The sequence below is a fragment of the Marmota marmota genome, unplaced genomic scaffold (genome assembly GCF_001458135.2).
Source record: "Marmota marmota marmota unplaced genomic scaffold, marMar, whole genome shotgun sequence".
NCBI classification, from domain to species: Eukaryota; Metazoa; Chordata; class Mammalia; order Rodentia; family Sciuridae; genus Marmota; species Marmota marmota.
In genome coordinates, this window is record NW_026000174.1 from 37,786,815 (window position 1) to 37,806,632 (window position 19,818).

The window sequence follows — 19,818 nt, forward strand, 5'->3', positions numbered from 1 at the left end:
TATCATTATTGAATTTTCATACATTTATACCCAAAATACAATAATATCATCTGTACAGAAGAAGGGATGACTGAATATATAATATTTTATCCAAGATGTCCTCAGGCCTAAAACATTTACAAATCACTGTAAACAGAATAAAACTACCCTGAGACTTCATAATTTCTCAGATGATTTTAATTGTAGTCTCAAATCAGATATCATTTTCCTAGTGATCACATTTGTTGAAGCATCACCTGACAAAGAAAGCGTTACAGGGATTGAGCAAATGTAGGAGATGTAAAGAGGGTATAAATGTTTGAAAGTAAAATTACCCCCCTCCAAAGAACTCATGTGTTTGGCAATGTAGCAATATTCAGAGGTGAAAAGATTGAATTAAGAAAACAATAAACTCCCCATTTGATGGATTAGTAATCTGAATGAACTATTGCGTGGTAACTGTAGGTAAGTGGGACGTGGCCAGAGGAAGTAAATCACTGGAACATGGCCTAGCTCTATATATACCTGTGGCCCCTTCCCTTCTCTCTCTCTCTCTGTTTTCTAGTTGCCTTAAAATGAGTGGCAATCCTCCACCACACCCTTTGGCCATAATATGCTATCAACTCAGACCCAGAGGAAGGTAATTGACAGACCATGTACCACACATCCCTGAAATCATGAGACCCAAATAAACTTTTTCTCCTCTTAGTTGCTCTTGTCAGCAATGCTGATCTCAGTAATGGAAAAAAAAAAAATGACGAACACAAAAGGTTAACATTTTCTCGTAGTTTAGCCTCCTTGACCAACTTTTAAGTTAAACCATTTTGATTGTCTTTCAGAAAGTACCCCATACCACACACTGCAACAGACATTTCAACTGAGAATTATAAATCTCGAGTTTTATTTTCCAGAATGTCCTCTAATCCTCTAAACCGCACTTTTTACTATTTATTCATTTTCCTATATTTGCATTTTCCTCCTACCATCAAGCTAAGTCATCCTTCATAATTTCCATTCTGTTTTCAACTTCTTATCTAAATGTCACATAGTTACCAGTGGACCCTGACCATTTTTGACTTTTTAGTCAAAGATTTTTATGCCTGCCCCAGATTGTGACTTACAGAGCATATTTTGTTGGTTTTCAGGCTGCTGGAATGATAGACATTTCCCTGCCTTTTTAAAGACATGTGAAACAGAGGGTCAGTTTCATTTACTAACTTGTTTAATTAAAATGACTAGGAGGAAGACATAGAATGTCCAGAATAAATTTTTTATCTAACAATCAAAGATTTGCACAACATCTTATATATACATATATAACTTTCTCAAATATTGCTCAGCCAAGAAAGTAAAAAATGCATTAAATATGACACTCTCATGCTTAGCACATCTATTGCCATATGTAATGCCAATCACAATAAAATCACAAAATCTGTCACAGCTCTCCTTCCTACTAAAGAAGGAATCTAGCTTACATTCTTTCCAGAGACCTTGCCTAGGTATTTTATAATTATGATAATATCTAATACAGAGTCAATAAATGAAGAATTAGATCAATAAATAAATCATGGATTAAGTCAGACCATCAAAAAAACTGATTTGAACCTCATCTAGTTTGGCTTTGTGAAATGAAGGGTGATTTTTGCTAAATTGCTAGTGGAAAACCATCAGTTGGCATGTCCTTGTGCTCATCACTGGATTCACCAACTAAGGTACAGAAGATGAATAAAAGCAATGTTCAAAATTAAACCTTTGCAGCTAACCTACAACTTTCTACCCAAGTTACTCAAACAGAATGGATGCTTTGCCTCCTAAATAATAAATGATACAGCCCCACCAGATGCTACTTTTTAAACATTTTGATCTTTAATTCATTGCCTGCTAATACTTTGAAGTCTATTTTTTGTTGTATTTATAAAGCTGCACATTTTATTCTACTATCAGTTTTTAAAAATTGCCTTTACTCTTCACGATCATAGTCATCTTTCAATAAGTGCAGAACTGAAATCTCACAATCTCGAGCTGAGCTAGGAAATAGCATTTAGTAACTTCCTTCCAATTCCAGCTTTCCTCTGATGAACTGCCCTGTGGAGTGTAAAGTTGCATTCCTTGGCAAGCCTTGGCCCCACCCAGATGATCTCTTGTGTAGAGAAATGTGAATGAGAACTTTCAGTACCAACTTACTAAAAGCATTTCTCTGCAGCATTGCCTATGACTCCACTTAGCCCATTTTATTTTCACTGCAGCCTCTCTGAAAGGGGATGAGCGCTGCTATCCCTTAAAGGCACAAGACGTCTTGAAGAAAAACAACTCTGAAGTCCATCTATCCTGTTGAGGTTGCTTGTCTAGGAACACAGAAAACTTGCAGTCAGCTCTGTGGGCGTTATTCTCCTTGGATTTCCTAGTAAAGATAATTACAGGAGAGCCTGGAATTGCTATTGATTAAAGTATAGTGATTCCTCCCTTTCCTATGATTTTTAAAACCTCGGTAGTGTGAACTTTGCTTCACATAGTTCCTTGAGAATTTTGCAATGTCAGCCGTAAACTTTGAACTGGATAATCTTTCTCCCAAAGGCTTCAGACATGAGCAGACTTCCAGCTCTGATTTTACTTCAACTTGTTTAACTGAACTCTCTGGTGATTCCAGTGGATTGGATTTTCAACCCTCCACTTCTGTCCCCACAGGTAAGCTGACCTTTAGATGCATCTGCTTGAGTATCTTAACTTATGCCTGTACTCTGTTAATGTCACATATGTGAAAAATAAATGCTGATGGCATCTACTTTGTGGTGGTACAGTTGATGCCAATTTTAGTTTATTCAGTTATTTTTTTCCCAAAATGTATACAGATACTTTGAAAAATTTCAGAGGGATGAGAGGTACTCTTTATACAGTGAAATGTCAGAAGGCAAACTCAGTGAACTCAGAAGTATGTTAACAGTGAAATGATCTTTGGTTCTCTGGTGGGTGTTCAGGCCTACCAAGGCTTAATGTTGTTTGGCATGAGTGGAAAAATCCCGGATCTTATGCATGAAAGCAGAGAATAAGTCCTGCCATCTTTCACTCATCTCTTTTATTTTCATTTCCTTTAACATAATTATGTAAAGGATAATAAATATACTTTACATTTTCATTACAAGAAAATATTCCTTCTGGGTGTTATTTTGTAACCTCATTTAGATTACGTATAAATAGATGGTGCTGATAAATGTCAGTATGAAAAAATTTTATAGAGATAGGAATTGCTCTTGAATAACATCACAGCTTTCATTCTTGGTCTGAAGTTTTGAGGGAACAATGCTATATTATAAATTGTTCATCAAAAAAAAAAACTAAGGCTTGATTTTTATAACGAACAACTCTGAAATATCAATGAATTAGTTGTGTTTTATAGAAAACATTTATGTAATAAATTATATTTTAAATACTGTAAAACTGCATTATGGTGATTTACTCATCGTCTCTCACAAAAGAAAGTTGTGTGGTGTAAATATAAAACGTAAGCAAACTTTTCATACCTCTGGTTGTTACTTTGTTTGATCTTTGCCTATAGAAAAAAATATTTGAAAGAATAATAAATTCAGTTTCACAACCAGAGGAATCTCTTGAGAATTTCACCCACATTTCTTTATTATGTGTTGTTGGAAATTAAGTTTTAGGTGTCCCATAAGTAATTAATTATTTGTTGTTCATAGATTCTTTGTATTAGAAGACTTATTTTATAATAGAGGCAGTTCTGCCATCAGGATATAAGCCATCCTTTTAAAAAAATTTCTTTCAACTGTAAGCAATCTCTAAACTGTTATTTTTTTCCCCTTAAACCAAGGGTCTTATTGATTATTGGATCTACAATTTCACAAAAGTAGGGAAATCAATTCTTCACAAATGTAAATAGCTTTATAAAGTAGACTTGGATAGGAAGAAGAGGATTAGGAACAAAGTATTTGACAATATAATGAAAGTTTAAATATTCATGTTGGTTTCACCATGGTTTCACTCATGTTTCACAGAGTTTTCTGGTCAACTCTGTCAGAGATGGTACTTCCATTTTGTTATTTTTAACCATTGTCTTTATGACTTACATGTTCATAGCTTAGGTATTATCTCTATGCCAGTCTTCCACACTGCAAAGAGGGCACTTCCATTCCATTATGTTGGCAATTCCCCAACTCAACTCTTCTCAGCGAAACTCTCTAAAAATACTGCCTTCTTGTTTGTCTCAATGATCCCGTAAATTATCTTGAATATTCTTTCCAATGATTCCAAGAGAGCGTATGTGGGTTTTTTTGCCTGAACATGAGTTTAATATTTATCTGCTTTACCATTTAACCACCTTGATATGTTCAGTAACCAATAGGTTGACTGTCAATAAGAGGTTCTTAAAATATAATTTGACTCATGAACAGTGTGGGCAAGAGACTGAAAGACTGTTCCAGGCATACATATATAGTATCATAAATGAACCACTTTCTCTTGGTACTACATAATAAGCCTCCTATCCACTGATAGCCAGAAAATCTTCCCTGTGGTACAAGTATTATCTATTTCCATATTTGTTCATAATTTCTATACTCTTTGTGACCTAAGTAATATACTTGGTGTTCTGGGATCTAAGTTGAATGCTTCTTCCAAAACTTATTAAGCCTTATTAGCCTACACATTTCAGGGTAGTATCTGTATGTTTTTATATTTGCTAAGAGTTGCTTTGTGGCATAATATATATATACTATTTTAGAGAAGGATCCATGTGCTGATGAGAAGAAAATATATTCACTCGTTGAAGGATGAAATATTCAATGTATGTCAGCTAAGTCTGTTATTGAATGAATTATTGAGTTATATAGTTTCTTTTTTCAGCTTTTGTTTGGAAGATCTATCCAGTGGTAAAAGAGGTGTGTTAACTTCACCCAAAATTGTCATTTTGTGGTCCATTTGACTTTTGAACTTGAGAAGAGTTTGTTTGATGAACATTGTTTGGGGCATATATATTTATTAATGTTATGTCTTATTGATGAATGGTTCCCTTAAGCAGTATGAAATATCCTTTTTAATTCTTTGATTAACTTTGGCTTGAAGTCTACTTTATTTGATATGAGGATGGAAACACCTGCTTCCTTCCGTAGCCATGGGAGTGGTATGATTTTTCCCAATTTTTCACCTTCAGTCTGTGGATGTCTTTTCCTATGAGATGAGTCTTTTGGAGTAAGCATATTGTTGGGTATTTTTTTAATCCAGTATCCCAGTCTTTGTCTTTTGCTTGGTGAGTTTAGGTTATTAACATTTGAGGTTATTATTGAGACATGATTTTTGTTCCCAGCCATTTTTCTTTATTTTTGGTATTTAACTTGACTTTGTTTCTCCTTTGATTATTATTTTTTCTTTAGTGTTAATACCTCTCTTTGCTGATTTTCATTATTGTTTTTCAATTTCTCTTCATGGAATATTTTGCTGAGGATGTTCTATAGTGCGGGCTTTCTAGTTGTATCTTCTTTTAACTTTTGTTTATCATGGAAGGTTTTTATTTCATCATCAATTGTAAAGCTTAATTTTACTGGAAATAATATTCATGGTTGGCATCCATTTTCTTTCAGAGCTTGGTATATGCTGTTCCAGTATCTCCTGGCTTTGAGGGTCTGGGTTGAAAAATCTGCTGAGATATGAATTGGTCTCCCCGTATATGTGATCTAATTCCTCTCTCTTGCAGCCTTTAAGATTCTATCCTTATTCTGTTTGCTAAGCATTTTCATTATAATGTGTGTTGGTGTAGATTGTTGTAATTTTGTACATTTGGTGTTCTTTAAGCCTCTTGTATTTGATTTTCCAATTCATTCTTTATGTTTGGGAAGTTTTCTGATATTATCTCATTGAAGAGATTGTGCATTCCTTTGGTTTGAAACTCTGTGTCTTCCTCTATCCCAATAACTCTTAGATTTGGTCTTTTGATGCTAACTGAGAAATCTCAAAGGGAATTTATATTTTCTACATTTAATCTTGAACTTAAATATTTTAGTTTTTAAATGTTATGTTTAAGTTTCATCAAACAGAGAAAGAATAAACTCCCAAAAGATAAGAGATATGATATACTTCTTTTCCACAAAGAGAGATTCAGCAGAGAGCTGTATGAACAGAGTTGAATTATTTCTTGCTAAATGACTTTACAAAGATTGGCCAACTGATAAAATGCATCACTTCCTTTGTGGCAGTTTTAAATCTAACTCTGATCTCTTAATGGCTCTGCCTAAGGCCCTTCAACTCATTCCCTCTTAAGAGGAGTAATCCAAGGTCATATAATATGCATATTTGGGGTGCCATAATAAAATAAAAAGTTAATGCTACTGATGTTGTAAAATGAAGTAACTTCCAACAATCATCATTTCCTTAAATGCCTGCAGAAAATATTTTAGTAGGAATTGAGAACATTTATTATACTTTACAGTGATGAATTAAAAAGTGTTCCTTTTTGATCTATACAAGGAAGTGCTAATGGAAGTATTGGTAAATGGCCATTGCATTACTGCATATTACCTAGGTGAAGTTTGCTCAGCTCGATAGATATAGATCCAGGAACAGAGGCAAGTAAGTGTCTCTCCTCAAAGAGTTCTTGATATTATGTCTCCCTGATACCAGATAAACAATTTTTACTCTGTGATATATAGTAGGTCTTGGCACCTTAGTTTATCTATCACTTTGTACAATATATAAAAATTTACAATAAAAGTTTATGATAAGATTCTTAGGTAGTATAATATAAATGACCACAATATTGTAAATTTCTTTCTAGGACACATTAATAGAAGACTGCAAAGGAAGTGTTCTCAACTAAAGTATGGAATTCAGTGTGCTAAATTTTTAAGAGCAATTACAGAATATGCGCTGCACTGAAACTTGCTAGTATTATTCTTAAAAGTCAAATGATCCAAGTTTCTCTTTATGTTTAATGAAGTTCACTTTAATTTCAATGTATTTTATTTATTTATTTATTTTGAGTAGGAGATAAAATAGTAGGTTACAACATCTTGTGAATGGGAACGTTATTAAAACTCTTCATGTATGAGAACAAGTATTTCCATGGTAAATGTAGAAACAGAAGAATAAACCATTATTATTAGTTACATAGAAAATAGAGACTAATAAATGAGAATATTTATGAAAAAACTGACCTTATGTTTCAAATTACTTTCAAATCACATGTAGCATTCGAATCAGGAATTCTATAGCAAGAAATTCATTTCAAAAAGAATTGAGTACATGCACAAAAATAATAAAATAAAAAATGTATATTGAAGAGTTATTTTTGCTAGGAAATATAGGAAACAATATAAGTAACTATTCAATTAATTAACTGATTAAATTATAAAATACACCCCATGAAAGTATTTTTATAGTCTCAAAAAAAGAGATACTATCAAAAATTTATTGACACTGGAAAATGTTTGTGACATAACATGAGATGTTCAAAGCAGGATATTATATGCATACAAACACAAATTTTGGTAGAGGTGTTTATGATTGTGTGAGAATTCATGTACAAAACAAGATAAGAAATGCATTTACCAAAATAGTAAATTCTATTAGTCTTGAGGGATAAGATGACAATAAAATTCATCTTTTTTTCTCTAATATGTTTTCCAAATCTTCTTGATTAATCATATATTATCTTTATAATGAGAAAAAAAATAAAATAAATGAGGAATTCTACAATTTTATACATTTAAAAAAGAAACATCTTACATGAACTTTGACATTGAAGAGGTAAACCCTGCCTCAGTCCTTCAGTAAATACAGTTTTTTTTTTTTTTTAACATCTGAGAATTTTCAGGCCTATATTGTCTTTCACAGCATCTTGAGGGCCCTCTTTATTCCAGTCTCCTAATAAGGCTGAGTCAATGTATAAAAACCCACTTGAAAACATTAGGTCCTCATCACACAAACGTACAGGGTGTTGAAGATAGGAATCTTTTTTGCTCTTCTTGATCTCCTCCATCCTACTATTCCTCCTCAAAACTTTCATACATAACTTTTTCATACAAAAAACTGGCACATACACATAAGTGACCACTTATTTTATTCAAGAATAATTGTTGGTATCACATTTCTGACCTTTATTTATTTAAAATGCCTTCTATAGGGAAATCATTTCACTTTATTACAAAAATACCGATTCGTGGAAGGCAAAAATGCTAGGCAAACTGGGAAGTTCATTGCTTTATTTCTCCCCCATTGGTTCTTTATAGTTATATACAACAATAGGATTCATTTATAAAAGCATGAAATACAATTTGTTCTAACTCAGTCTCCAGTACTTTGCCTCTTCACTCCATCCCCCTCCAGGACTTCCTATTTTCCCCTTATTCTACTTATTTTTCTGCTATGAATACAAGTAACAATAAATGTTGGCAAAGATGTGGATAAGTAACAATTTAAAAATTAACAAATAAAAAAATAAATTAAAATAATTTAAATTAAATCAAATGAAAAAACAAATATATATATTTTTTTAAATGGAGACGCATACATTGCTGGTGGGACTACAAATTAGTGCAAACAATCTGGAAAGCAATATGGAGATTCCTCCAAATCTAGGAATGGAATCATTATATAATCCAGCTATCCCACTCCTTGGTATATATCCAAAAGATTTAAAATCAGTATACTACAATGATGCAGCCACATCAATGTTTATAGCAATACAATCCACCCACATTTTGAAGACTGGATTTAGCATAAAGAAAAAAGGAGGTGAATTATTATAATCATAGGGGCATCAGAAAGCTAACAGTGAAAAAAGGGAAGATGTGTACAAAAGCTAGATTAACAGTAACAGAACCTTGGAAAGCAGGAGGGAGAAAATTGTATGATGGAGAAAAATTTTTTATGAATCAGGGTCAGTAACTGAAGACAGACAACATCTCTGTTCCTGTTTAAATCTGAAGAGGTTTGTCAAAAACAGTTTTACAACTCACAGAATCATTACATTATCCTGAGAAATAGATTTGAGGCTGTTTTCAGGAAAATAATCATTACGCAGGCTGATAATGCTGCATACAAAAGTAGACACGGGTATAGCCAGTTTTAGAGATATGCTGCTTTTGCTTAGATAGCAAAGCTGATACCTCTATTTTGACCCCTGAACAACTGATAGTCACTGTTTTTTGGTGGTTAACAGACACTGTCGTTTTTGTTGTTGGTGGTGTTGTTTTTGTTTTTCCTGTCCAATCCTATACCCTGCCTTGTTTCTTCATGGGTTCACCAAAAGGCTGCAGTTGGACAAAACCCCATGTAAAACACATGGACTGAGAGTAGGCAATAAGAGGATCCTTCATGAGAAAGGCACTCTGTATCACTCTCTGCATTTGGAAACAAGGGACATGGATAAGACACTGTTGGAAACTCTTTCCAAGACTGTAAATATTTCCATAGCCACATGATTAAAAATAATAAGCCTCTTGTTTGGGAGAATCCATGAAACCCTGCAAATCACTGAACTTCTGAGTGTGTATTGCTTAATATAAATTTGACCACTGGAGAATCTAGCTACTGGCTTCTGATTCCCCAGCTTCCTGTAAGAGTGGTCTCATCTACCATCACTACTGGGCCTTTTCAAAGCTCACCCTGCTGCATGACATGAAGCTTCTTTTTATCTCCTTAAGAATGTTGGAGAAAAGTTTGCTTGTCCCTAGAGTCAGTGTCTCCTAACATGGACAGTAGTGGTATTTTGCCTACTGTTAGATAACCAAAGAGCTACAGACATTTCCCATGTTTGCATCTAAGTTACACATTCTCATATTTCAGTTTTAATTTTGCTTGCCTTTTGCTTTTTCCTCTATGTAATTTTGAGTTCTCAAAAGCTAAATACACTTGTTTATATTCTCTGAAAATTCTAGGCAGAAGATTCTTGTTCCAGTTGATCAGTAGAAAATAAAAACCACAACGATAATCCTAGATTTAACGTTCTTATTTTCTACCTTTCATAAGTGAATCGAAAAGTCCATGTCATGTATTTCCATACTTATCTGAGCTACGTATTAAAATTACACATTGACTGATTCATACAAAAGTGGAGTTGTTAGCAAGTAAGGAAGATTGTTAGATAATCCCCCTAAAAATTAAATCATTATTCTGCTTAAAGAGAAGCAGAAAGGTAGTTCCTTTGATCCTAGAGTCGGACACGCTGTTTTAGTCAGCATTTTTATTACTATAACCAAAAGACCTGACAAGAACAATCAGAGGAGGAAAAATGTATTTGGGGGCTCATAGTTTTAGAGATATCAGCTCATAGAAGGCTGGCTCCATTCTTTGAGGCTCAAGGTGAGGCAGAACATCATAGCAGAAGAGTATGGTGGAGAACATTGCATCAAGAATTAGAAAGTTGTGGGGAAGTGGGGAGAGAGAGAGAGAGAGAGAGAGAGAGAGAGAGCGAGCGCATGAGCAAGAGCTGTGCACAACAAGGACAAAATATACCCCAAAGGCGGGCCCCAAGGACCCACACTGCCTTCATACATAGGCTACCTGCCTCTAGTCACCACTCAGTTAATCCCTATCAGAGTATTAATTCACTGATTGGGTTAAGGCTCTCATATCCCAATTATTTCACCTCTAAACCTTCTTGTATTGTCTCATACATAGCTTTTGAGGGACTTCTAATACCTCAATCATAACACTAGCATTGAGAGTTTGTTCTGTTAATTATTAGTTTTATGAATTCAATAAATGTCGGTTTCTATTTTGTCATATGTATTGTGATACATGAAGAGTATAAAAATTTATATCTCATGGAACTGTTGAAAATGTTAAATAAAATAATGACAAAAAAAGGGAATGAGCACCAATGCCTGCAACTGAAGTCTTATATATGTTATTATTCTAAATGTAATATATAGCGGAGGTTTAATACTATAATGCCATTCCTAAAGATGGTGATTGACCATGCTCTGGAAAGTACAATTTATATGAGGTAAATTGCAAAATCTATGCAGTACTGAGCTGTTTAAAACTGAGATGCAGGGACTGGGGTTGTGGCTCAGTGGTAGAGTGTTCACCTAGCATGTGGGAAGCACCGGGTTCAATTCTCAGCATCTCCTATAAAAAATTAATTAAATAAAGGCCCACTGACAACTAAATATATATTTTAAAACACCTGAGATGCAATAACCCCCAGGAATAGCTGGTAAATATGTACAGAATGCATACTACAACTTCAGAAGCATTTATTTTACTTGATAAATAGTTTTATATACTTTTAAATAAAGAAGAATTTGTCAGGGATTGAAGCAAATATGTAAATTTAGTTTCAAGATAAAATGTCAGATAAAAGAAAACTCCTATTAACCTATGGATGCTTGTAAGTGTTCACTTTCCTATACCAATGAAGGGACATGCAAAGGGAACTTTGTGAGGCTCTGAAACTTAACAGAATGGTGTCAGTGGCCCAGGAAGCTTGGTTTCTGTCGGCTGTTTGGGTGATGCCCCATGATAATGGTGGGTTCTAAATGTTCTTAAGGTTTAGTCAGTGATTGAACTTGACTTCAGCAAGGCTGTGGTTATTTTAAGCATCAGCATCATAAAAGAGTATCCTCTTCTCAGAATATCTTGTGTACTTCTAAAGCAGCTGAAATTTACTTTAACTTCAACAGGATTTAGAAAAGGCAAACTTGAGCTTATTGTGCTGCTAAAACTTAAATGTCTCTATTTCATTCCCAGTCTCCATGAAAGCAGTCTTCCCATGTTCATTACTAAGAGCTGATCTAGTCTTTAAAAATGATTTTGAATGATGCATTAAAGGAGAAAACAGAGACATGAGTGATAATCGTGTATTATCCAGAGCAGTTTGACTAAATTGAGCTCATAAATGAGCACGGCTAGATATAGAAGCTTTTTTATATAACAATGTGATGTGAGAGTACAGCCAAAAGAGCATGAATGGTTGTCTAAATCATACAACTAAGGACAGAGGTCAGTCTTTGAGTCACTGGATTATCGGACCCTTGGGTATTTAACTCTTACTGGTTATCATAATGGTTATCATAATATAAAAGACACATCATGGAGCTTTTCAAAAGAAAGCAATGGCAAAAACTCAGATACATAGTAGATTTTAGAACATGTGCTAGTTTATTAGTATTTCTCTGCTGTTTTTCAGTGGGGCATCTATTTTGCAGAATTGGCTACAGGATTGAGAAAGTATGTGAAAAATGCATTTTTCAGGAAAAGGGCATACAGTACATATTTAGTGGGTATGAGATATCTCCCCATTCCTTTTTCCATTGTGCTACCTACTTCTGTTACACTTTGTGACCTCTCATCCCCTGCCAAATTCCTGGGCTATTCATATGAGATGGTGTGAAAAGGTATATATCAAATCAGAAAACTAAAAAGTATATATGTTCATGAGTACTCATAAATGGACACTCATATTACTTGAGTTTCCTAATTAATTCCTGAAACTACATGACTTTTAGACAAAGCTCCCTTCAGAGTGATTTACAGTTAATTCTAAAAAGACAGATCTGGGAGTTTGGTCTAACCATCTTTGGTAATATAGTCATCATATCTCATCATTGTTAGTTTATTTTCCACTAACATTGAAAAAATTATCTTTTTCTTTTATCTGCCCTGCAGATGCTTTCTTCAGCATTCTTTTTTTTTTTTTGATTCCATAAAAGATAAACACAGCCTGGCATTTCATAGTTCTTTCTTTTAACTGAATATCTGGGATCAAGTAGTGAAATTTCAGAATCCATGTCCATTGCCAAGGCCAACATGGAGACAATTCTCAAGATAAAAGTGTTTGTAAAAGCAGTGAATTCTGTAGCTGATTCCAGATAGAGGTTTCTGGAAATCACCAGGATTTAAATAAATGTTACATATTTTATAATTTCTGATAAATACAAGAGTGAAAACAAAGAGCTTAGTCATTTTTAAAAATCTTTTTTAGCCTTGAAAATAAATAAAATTACTCTCAAAGATTTACATCATTTTTATACAGATTCTTCAAAGAAGTAATTAAAACAAAGTAGAGCTTTATCGACTCCATAATAAAACACATATCAAGGTACACAGATTTGAATTGAAATAAATCATTTTGTCACACAGAAAAGGTAAGGGGAATATAATTAGTGGGAGTTCCAATCTATATTTTTTTATTGTACATGAGTCAACAATATAGTGTGGGACCTATTAAAATGCAAGGAATTGTTCAAAGAGTAGAATTTATTAAAAAACAATAAAGCAAGGCCTCTCCTTTATTTGAGTCTAAAAGGAGACATTTCTTCATTCCTTCAAAGAATACAAAGCATTTTCATTTCTAGAAAGATAAAAAAAAAAATCTCTTCCAGGGCTTAACTGCCCCACTTCTCTGTTATAATATCTATTTATTCTTGGCAACCATCCTGCTTCATTCTCACATACACACCCCTGCTCCTACCTTGGCCATAATTTTAGTCCTGATCCATACAGGAGGCTCCCTTTTCCGTTTTTCTCACAGTTATCACATTCTCTTCCACATCCTCTTTCCCATGGCATTCCACTGAAGCCTACCTACCTGTTTGAGCCCCAGGGCCGGTGGTTTGACTTCAACTTGCGCCAATTCCAGTCTAGCAAAGCAAGAGGGACAAGTATTTCTCCTCTTCAATGTAGGTACTAGGTGCTAGGGAAAACTAAGAAATTTAGCAAGGTTCTAGAAAGCCAAATCATAATTTTAAATAATTATGTACCTCTGAACACGATGAATTAATTAAAATATGCTAAACTATTGGGGAAAATTAATACTCTGTGTTATACTGAATATTACACCACCTTCAGTGTTATGGGTTAAAAATGTAACTCTTGCAGCCCAGCAAGATACTTGTAACTTGGGGCAAATGAGGTAACTATTCATTATGGGGAATGCCAATGGAAAGATAACTGATGAGGAATTAGTTCTGGGCTCTCAGAAGATAAATGTCATCAAAGGCAACAGAAAGGAAAAGAAATTTAAAGAGCAACAGAATTTTTAAAAGGAAGGATGAGGGATTCTTGAGGAAGGAAATGACTGAGCATAGAACGTGGAGTCCTGAAGTATTCATGTGTGTCTGTGTATGCATGTGTTTGCTTCTTTCTTTTGGGTCATGCATGCACACATAGATTTTTCTTCCAATATGAAATTTTTGGTTGTCTCTTGAATTATTCCTTTCCTAGTCTTTGATGATAAAGTTTGTTTCTCAAATTTAAACTGTGTGGAGCCAGCCTGCCTTCAAAGGATGTCAATTATTGAGCCAATAAATTCCTTATTGGTTATACTTAGTTTGAGTTGAATTGTTTGTCATTTGCAAAAGGAAGAGTTCTCAATGACAGATGTGGTAAAAAAAAAATTTTCCAGTGTTTGGTAAGATAGTAATGATACCTACCTGGCTAATATAGAAAAAATTATGTTGTAAAGTACTTGAAGGTAAGTATGCATAGAAAAAATATGTGCCACCTAAAGATATTTTGCTTAGTGATGGACCACACATATGGTAATGGTTCTGTAAGATTATAATAGAGCTGAAAATGTCTTATCCCCTAGTAACATTGTAGCTGTTGTAATGTCACAGTGCAGCACATGTGCACACGTGTGTGGTAATCCTGGAGTATCGCCCTTTGAATATCCTACTGCACTGCTGGTCCTATGAAAGCATAGCACCTAAGATGAGGTGCAGTATGTAAAATTTGGCAGTGACAATAAATGACTATGCTACTGGCTTATGGATATATTTGTCACTACTTTTAATCTTCTTTTTTTCTTTTTCTTTCAGTTCTGAAGATAGAACCCAGGGCCTTGTGCATATGAGGCAAGCACTCTATCACTGAGTTACATCCCCAGACTCTACCATTATTCTAGAATATATCTCTTCTATTTAAAAAAAAAAAGCTTTCTGTAAAGTGGCATGCCAAGTTGTGCCCACAGCAGCCTCGTGGATCTTCTGTTTACACTTTCTCTTGTACTTGGCTTCATCTTGTTATTTTATTCATCATGGCTCTAGCTGAGGGATGACTATATATATTAGGCTTAACAGGGATGGTGGTGCTTTATTATTTGTGGGAGACTCATTTTAGCTTTCCTTTTGTCTGGTCAAGGCCTGGTAACATGAAGCTGGGCCCTCAGCCAAGTAATCATTCTCAATTCACGAAATCTAACAAACTCTGGCCTTAACCTCTGCTCTCTAGTTTCCGGTCTTCATTTGCAGCTGAAATACATGGAAACTAAGCCTCATATAGCAATTTAATGGGTCCCCCAAGGCAACCCCAAGTATGTTTTTTCCTCCCACTAAAGTCAAAATTTTCTTTCACTTGTAGGGGGAGGAGGAGGTGGCTAATTTGAAACTGTTTACGGAAGCTCCTTCATGGTCTCAGATTGGCCGAGCTTGTCTGATTTATTTCAGTCTTTCATATTCCTGTTTTTCATTTTATGTAGGGATGAGGACCTGGACATAAATTTATAGTTATATAACTACTGAGGGATGTCATATTTAACCATCTGTTTGGAACAGTGCCAAAGATTCTGCATTCAAAGACACTGCGGTTACGGAAGTAGTTACTCTTAATGACATCCTATACTTCACTACTTTTACTTTGGGGAACAATGCCAAGGGATTTTATTTTCTAAGTTATTTTTCATTGGATAGTAACAAAAATTAGCCTATAAATCTAATCCAGAGACCATTAGAGATATTCAAGCATTCTTCTAATTTTATAGATTTTTTTTCATATATTTAATAGAATGGTTTGTACGTCTCTTAGGCTAACTCCCTTCATATGGTTCTACATTCTTCAAATCAGAGATCATTTCTGATTTACATAGCGCAACATCTGGTGCATAGTGATTGTTCCACAGATAGTTGTTAAATGAAAAATAATGTAGAAAGATCTTGGATTGTAGGAGGCAGACATTGGAAGAGAGTCAAGTTGGGCCAATTTATAATGGGATTTGGACATCAGAACAAACAGTTTATTCTTTCAGCAAAGAGAAGCCACCAAGGGGGTTTAATTAGTGAAGTGAAATGACTTGAGCTTTGCTCTTAAGAGTTTCAAAAGAAGAAAAATTTTCTTCAGTCTCAAAGCTGAGACTAATTGTCTTCATAAAAGTAACTTAATTTTGTCCCCCACAACTTAACATATTTTTAATAAATAGAAGAAACTTCCAAATAGTTTGAGATGGATGTGAACGATGAGTCTCCCCCAACAATTTTGCTTAAAATAAATCCACACACACTGCAATAATACACTAATTAACAAACTGACGGGATTAAAAGTTCATTCCAATTCTATGAGCTTTATGAAATCTTAATTCCAGCCCCTTTAAGCAGTCAGTAGTGCCTCACATGAAAGACTCCTGTGAGACAAACTACAATAATCTACAAGCAGGATTCACACAGTTGGAGTCAGAGGTCCAAGTAACCTCTGAATCAACAGCTATAAAAGAGACTCCAGAATCTTAATCTAGGAAATCACTACCACATGTTCTCTCTCATGGATGGAAACTAAATAGTCCACCTGAAAGAGAAGCAGTGATGACTAGAGACTGGTGAGGATGTTCACAGCAGAGAGTGGAAAGGAGAGATTGGATTTGATCACTGGATGGGATATGCATGTATAGAAACGTAACAGTTAACCACATTAATATGTACAACTGATACATACTAATAAAAATGCCTACCAAAAATACTCAAATATTAACTTCCATATTTGTATGCCATACTTGTTATGTTAAGGTGCAAGTGTTTCTGTACTTGTAAAAAAAAAAAACATGCATTAAGCACCACTGTATACAACAAAAATACATGTCTGACCATATGTTAACCGTATATATTAACATGCCCATCATGTTAATTTACAACGTATTGATGTTGGCTGTAGATATTAAACAAATAATGATAATAACTGGTTCTACAGGGTGGAATAATTCCCGCTAACTTCCATTCAGCCCATAGGTTATAAATAGAACAAAGACAAACACACACATTCAGATTCACAAACAAATTTGTCACATCATATCCTTTTTGTGAAGGCATATTAATGTAAATTTTAAACCATAGTACATACTTTAGGAATGCATATGTATGGTTTTCTTCCTGGGTAATATGCTGATATTTCCATATACCCATCTGTCAAATCTTCCTTCTGTGCTCTATGAACAGGAACAACACAAGCCTTGATAACACAAACTGATTCTACTCCTTTGCCAACCATATTCAAGTTTTCAGCAGTTAGGCTTTGAATTAAAAATTCTGGAAAGAAATATACTATAAAATGTCAATGTTTTATGAAATTCAAAGTTAAGTAAAGGCAAATATTTAACCTCTAGCCTTTATGTGTTTTTCCCCCAGTGGGGCCTGAGAATTAAATTGACATAAGACAGATGAGGTAAAAATGACACAAAATTATTTAATATAAATTTTACATACCTAGAAACCTTCATAAGGAAATGAAGGTCCAAAGATGAAGTTAGAACTGAATTCTTGTTTACTGACTTATACAACCTGCCCACAAATGTAAATTCTGGATAAGTGGCAAGGCAAAGGTACTGCATAGATGAAGACCAAAAGGTATTACCTTCAAATACTATTGTGATCTGTCCTCTGAGTGCCCAAATGCCAGTTCTAAGTCTCTGTGTCTGTGTTTATGTGTGTGTAATTTTTTTATTGTTTTCTGGGGAATTTCATCCATCCCTCCCCTGAAGCATTCCTACTGCACATTCCCTAGGGGTTTACTTATTCTCTCCTGCTAAAATGTTCTAGAAGCCTCTTTCCTTCCTACACTCAGAATTTGCTCCTTACACAGACCCTTTTCTTATAAAGTTTTCCTCATCTTGTCAGAGTCTTTTCTTAAATAAGTCCCTTTCAAAGTGTCTGGAGCTGAGTTATCTTCCTAAGTAATTTCCTGGTCCCAAGGACAACACTATAATATTCAAAGAGCCAGGTAGATACACTTCAGTTCAGGCTTTGCTGTGCTTTCAGGAACAATTCCAAAAACCATGCTTCCCCTAATTTTTGAGAAAAAGGTAAATGTAGATTTCTGTGTTGTGGGAATTACAACTTATATCGTCATATTTCCAAATCAAGTGAAAACTGACATGACATGACATGACATGCCCAAGAAGTCACTGTTTAAGACCCAAGCTAAATAAAGCTTAAGATTTGTGTGCATCATCTCCTAGTCATTTTTATTTCTGCACATGTTCAAAAAAATCCAAAAACCTTTTTAAGAAAAACTGAGGTATAATTGCATATGCAAAGGGCAAAGTAGCAAGAAACACTGCTAGCCAAAAACAGTGTAGTGTACTTTCTCAATTATAATACAAATGTTATGTTTTAATTTTAATAATAAATTTTAATAATAATTTTAATTATAATTTAAACATAACAATTGTTATGTTTTAACATTAATAATATTTTTACTTGGTCAGAAATTGTTTAAGATTCAGTTTCTAGGATATGTTCAATTGTTTAAGATTCAGTTTCTATGACATGTTCGGTAGAACATATCATATAGAATATATCATAGAAACTGAATCTTAAACAATTTCTGACCCAAGTAAAAATATTATCAAACATAATTCAGTTGCTCATTTGGAAATTTGATTAAATTACTCAAATACAGTTTCATATTGTTGTGTTACTCTTTCAAACTACAAATGACTAATTTAAGGATCTAGATTATGTTACTTAAATCTTGCATATATATGAAACATCAGATTTTGGCTAAGAATATCACTTTTTCTGGATCTACAAACCTGACTCATTCATCTCAGAATGAAAATATTGCATTATTCTATTTCTGAGTTAACTCATTTATGTATCAGTATTTTATTACTACTATAAAAATAACACGAATAGTATTTCCTTTTTGAATAACACAAGAAAAATATCTTACATTTAAAAAATTAATATGCCCAGGGAAAACACAGGATGGTTTACAAAGGACATCAGCATAATTTATGCACCTACTTTGAAGCTACTGCAGAGACTACAGAGAGAAATGCACATGATAACAAATTAATCAGAGTATCTCAATAAAATGATCTGGCTCAAGGTTAGTAAGTTATTTGTCCAAATCTTGAGAATGGGACTGAGGTTTTGACATAAATTATGTGCATTGAAACATTAGACTGATCATTGGTCAGATGAATAAACACACAAGAAACAAGTATGTTGGTGTAAGACTATTTGTGCTTCATGAATTTAAAGAAAGAACTATGTTGTTTGATTCAGTTAATTACACTCAATTTCTAAAATAAAATTACGTTAATAGGAAATGTGGTTCCCAGAGAAATTATCCTATAGGGATTAAGGCATTTTAAAAGTCAAGCTTATTTTATAAATATAAGACACTCATATGAGGAATCCAAATAGTCAAATTGACAGAAGCAGAGAGGACAGGAGTGGCTTCCAAGGACTAAGACAGAGGAATGGTAAAGAAGTCAAGTGAACAAAGTTTCATAAGTTCAATAAATTGTGAAAGCAATACAAGTGATTGTAGGACAATTTATTTTATTAATACACTCTATATGAGATTGAAATTGAAATCTCTGTGAATTAGTCACAAAGAAATCTTTTTTCGATGCTATGTAAAATTAAAGGCATATTTTATAGACTATTTAATAAAACAGAGGCTCATATAATACTGCTTTAGTCCATCTGGGCTGCTGTAAGAACATACCATAAACTGGCAGGCTACATCAGTGAAGTTCATTTCTCACACTTCTGGAGGCTGGAAATTTGAAGATAAAGGTACCAGCAGAGTTAGTACCTGATGAGGCCCTGATTTAAGGTTCCTGGATGGTCCTTCTCTCTATGTCCCCACATGATAGAAGCAGCAAGGAGA

General features: G+C 34.1%; 1 protein-coding gene across 1 annotated transcript in view; it reads left to right on the forward strand.

Annotated features, from left to right (window-relative positions):
* The first annotated feature begins 2,144 nt into the window (after window positions 1–2,144).
* Ano3 (anoctamin 3) overlaps window positions 2,145–19,818 on the forward strand; it is a 390,715-nt gene continuing 373,041 nt past the window's right edge. The window contains exon 1 of the mRNA XM_048788513.1: window positions 2,145–2,664. Within this exon, the coding sequence (XP_048644470.1) occupies window positions 2,511–2,664 (154 nt within the window). The 5' untranslated portion in view covers window positions 2,145–2,510. The remainder of the gene's footprint in view (window positions 2,665–19,818) is intronic.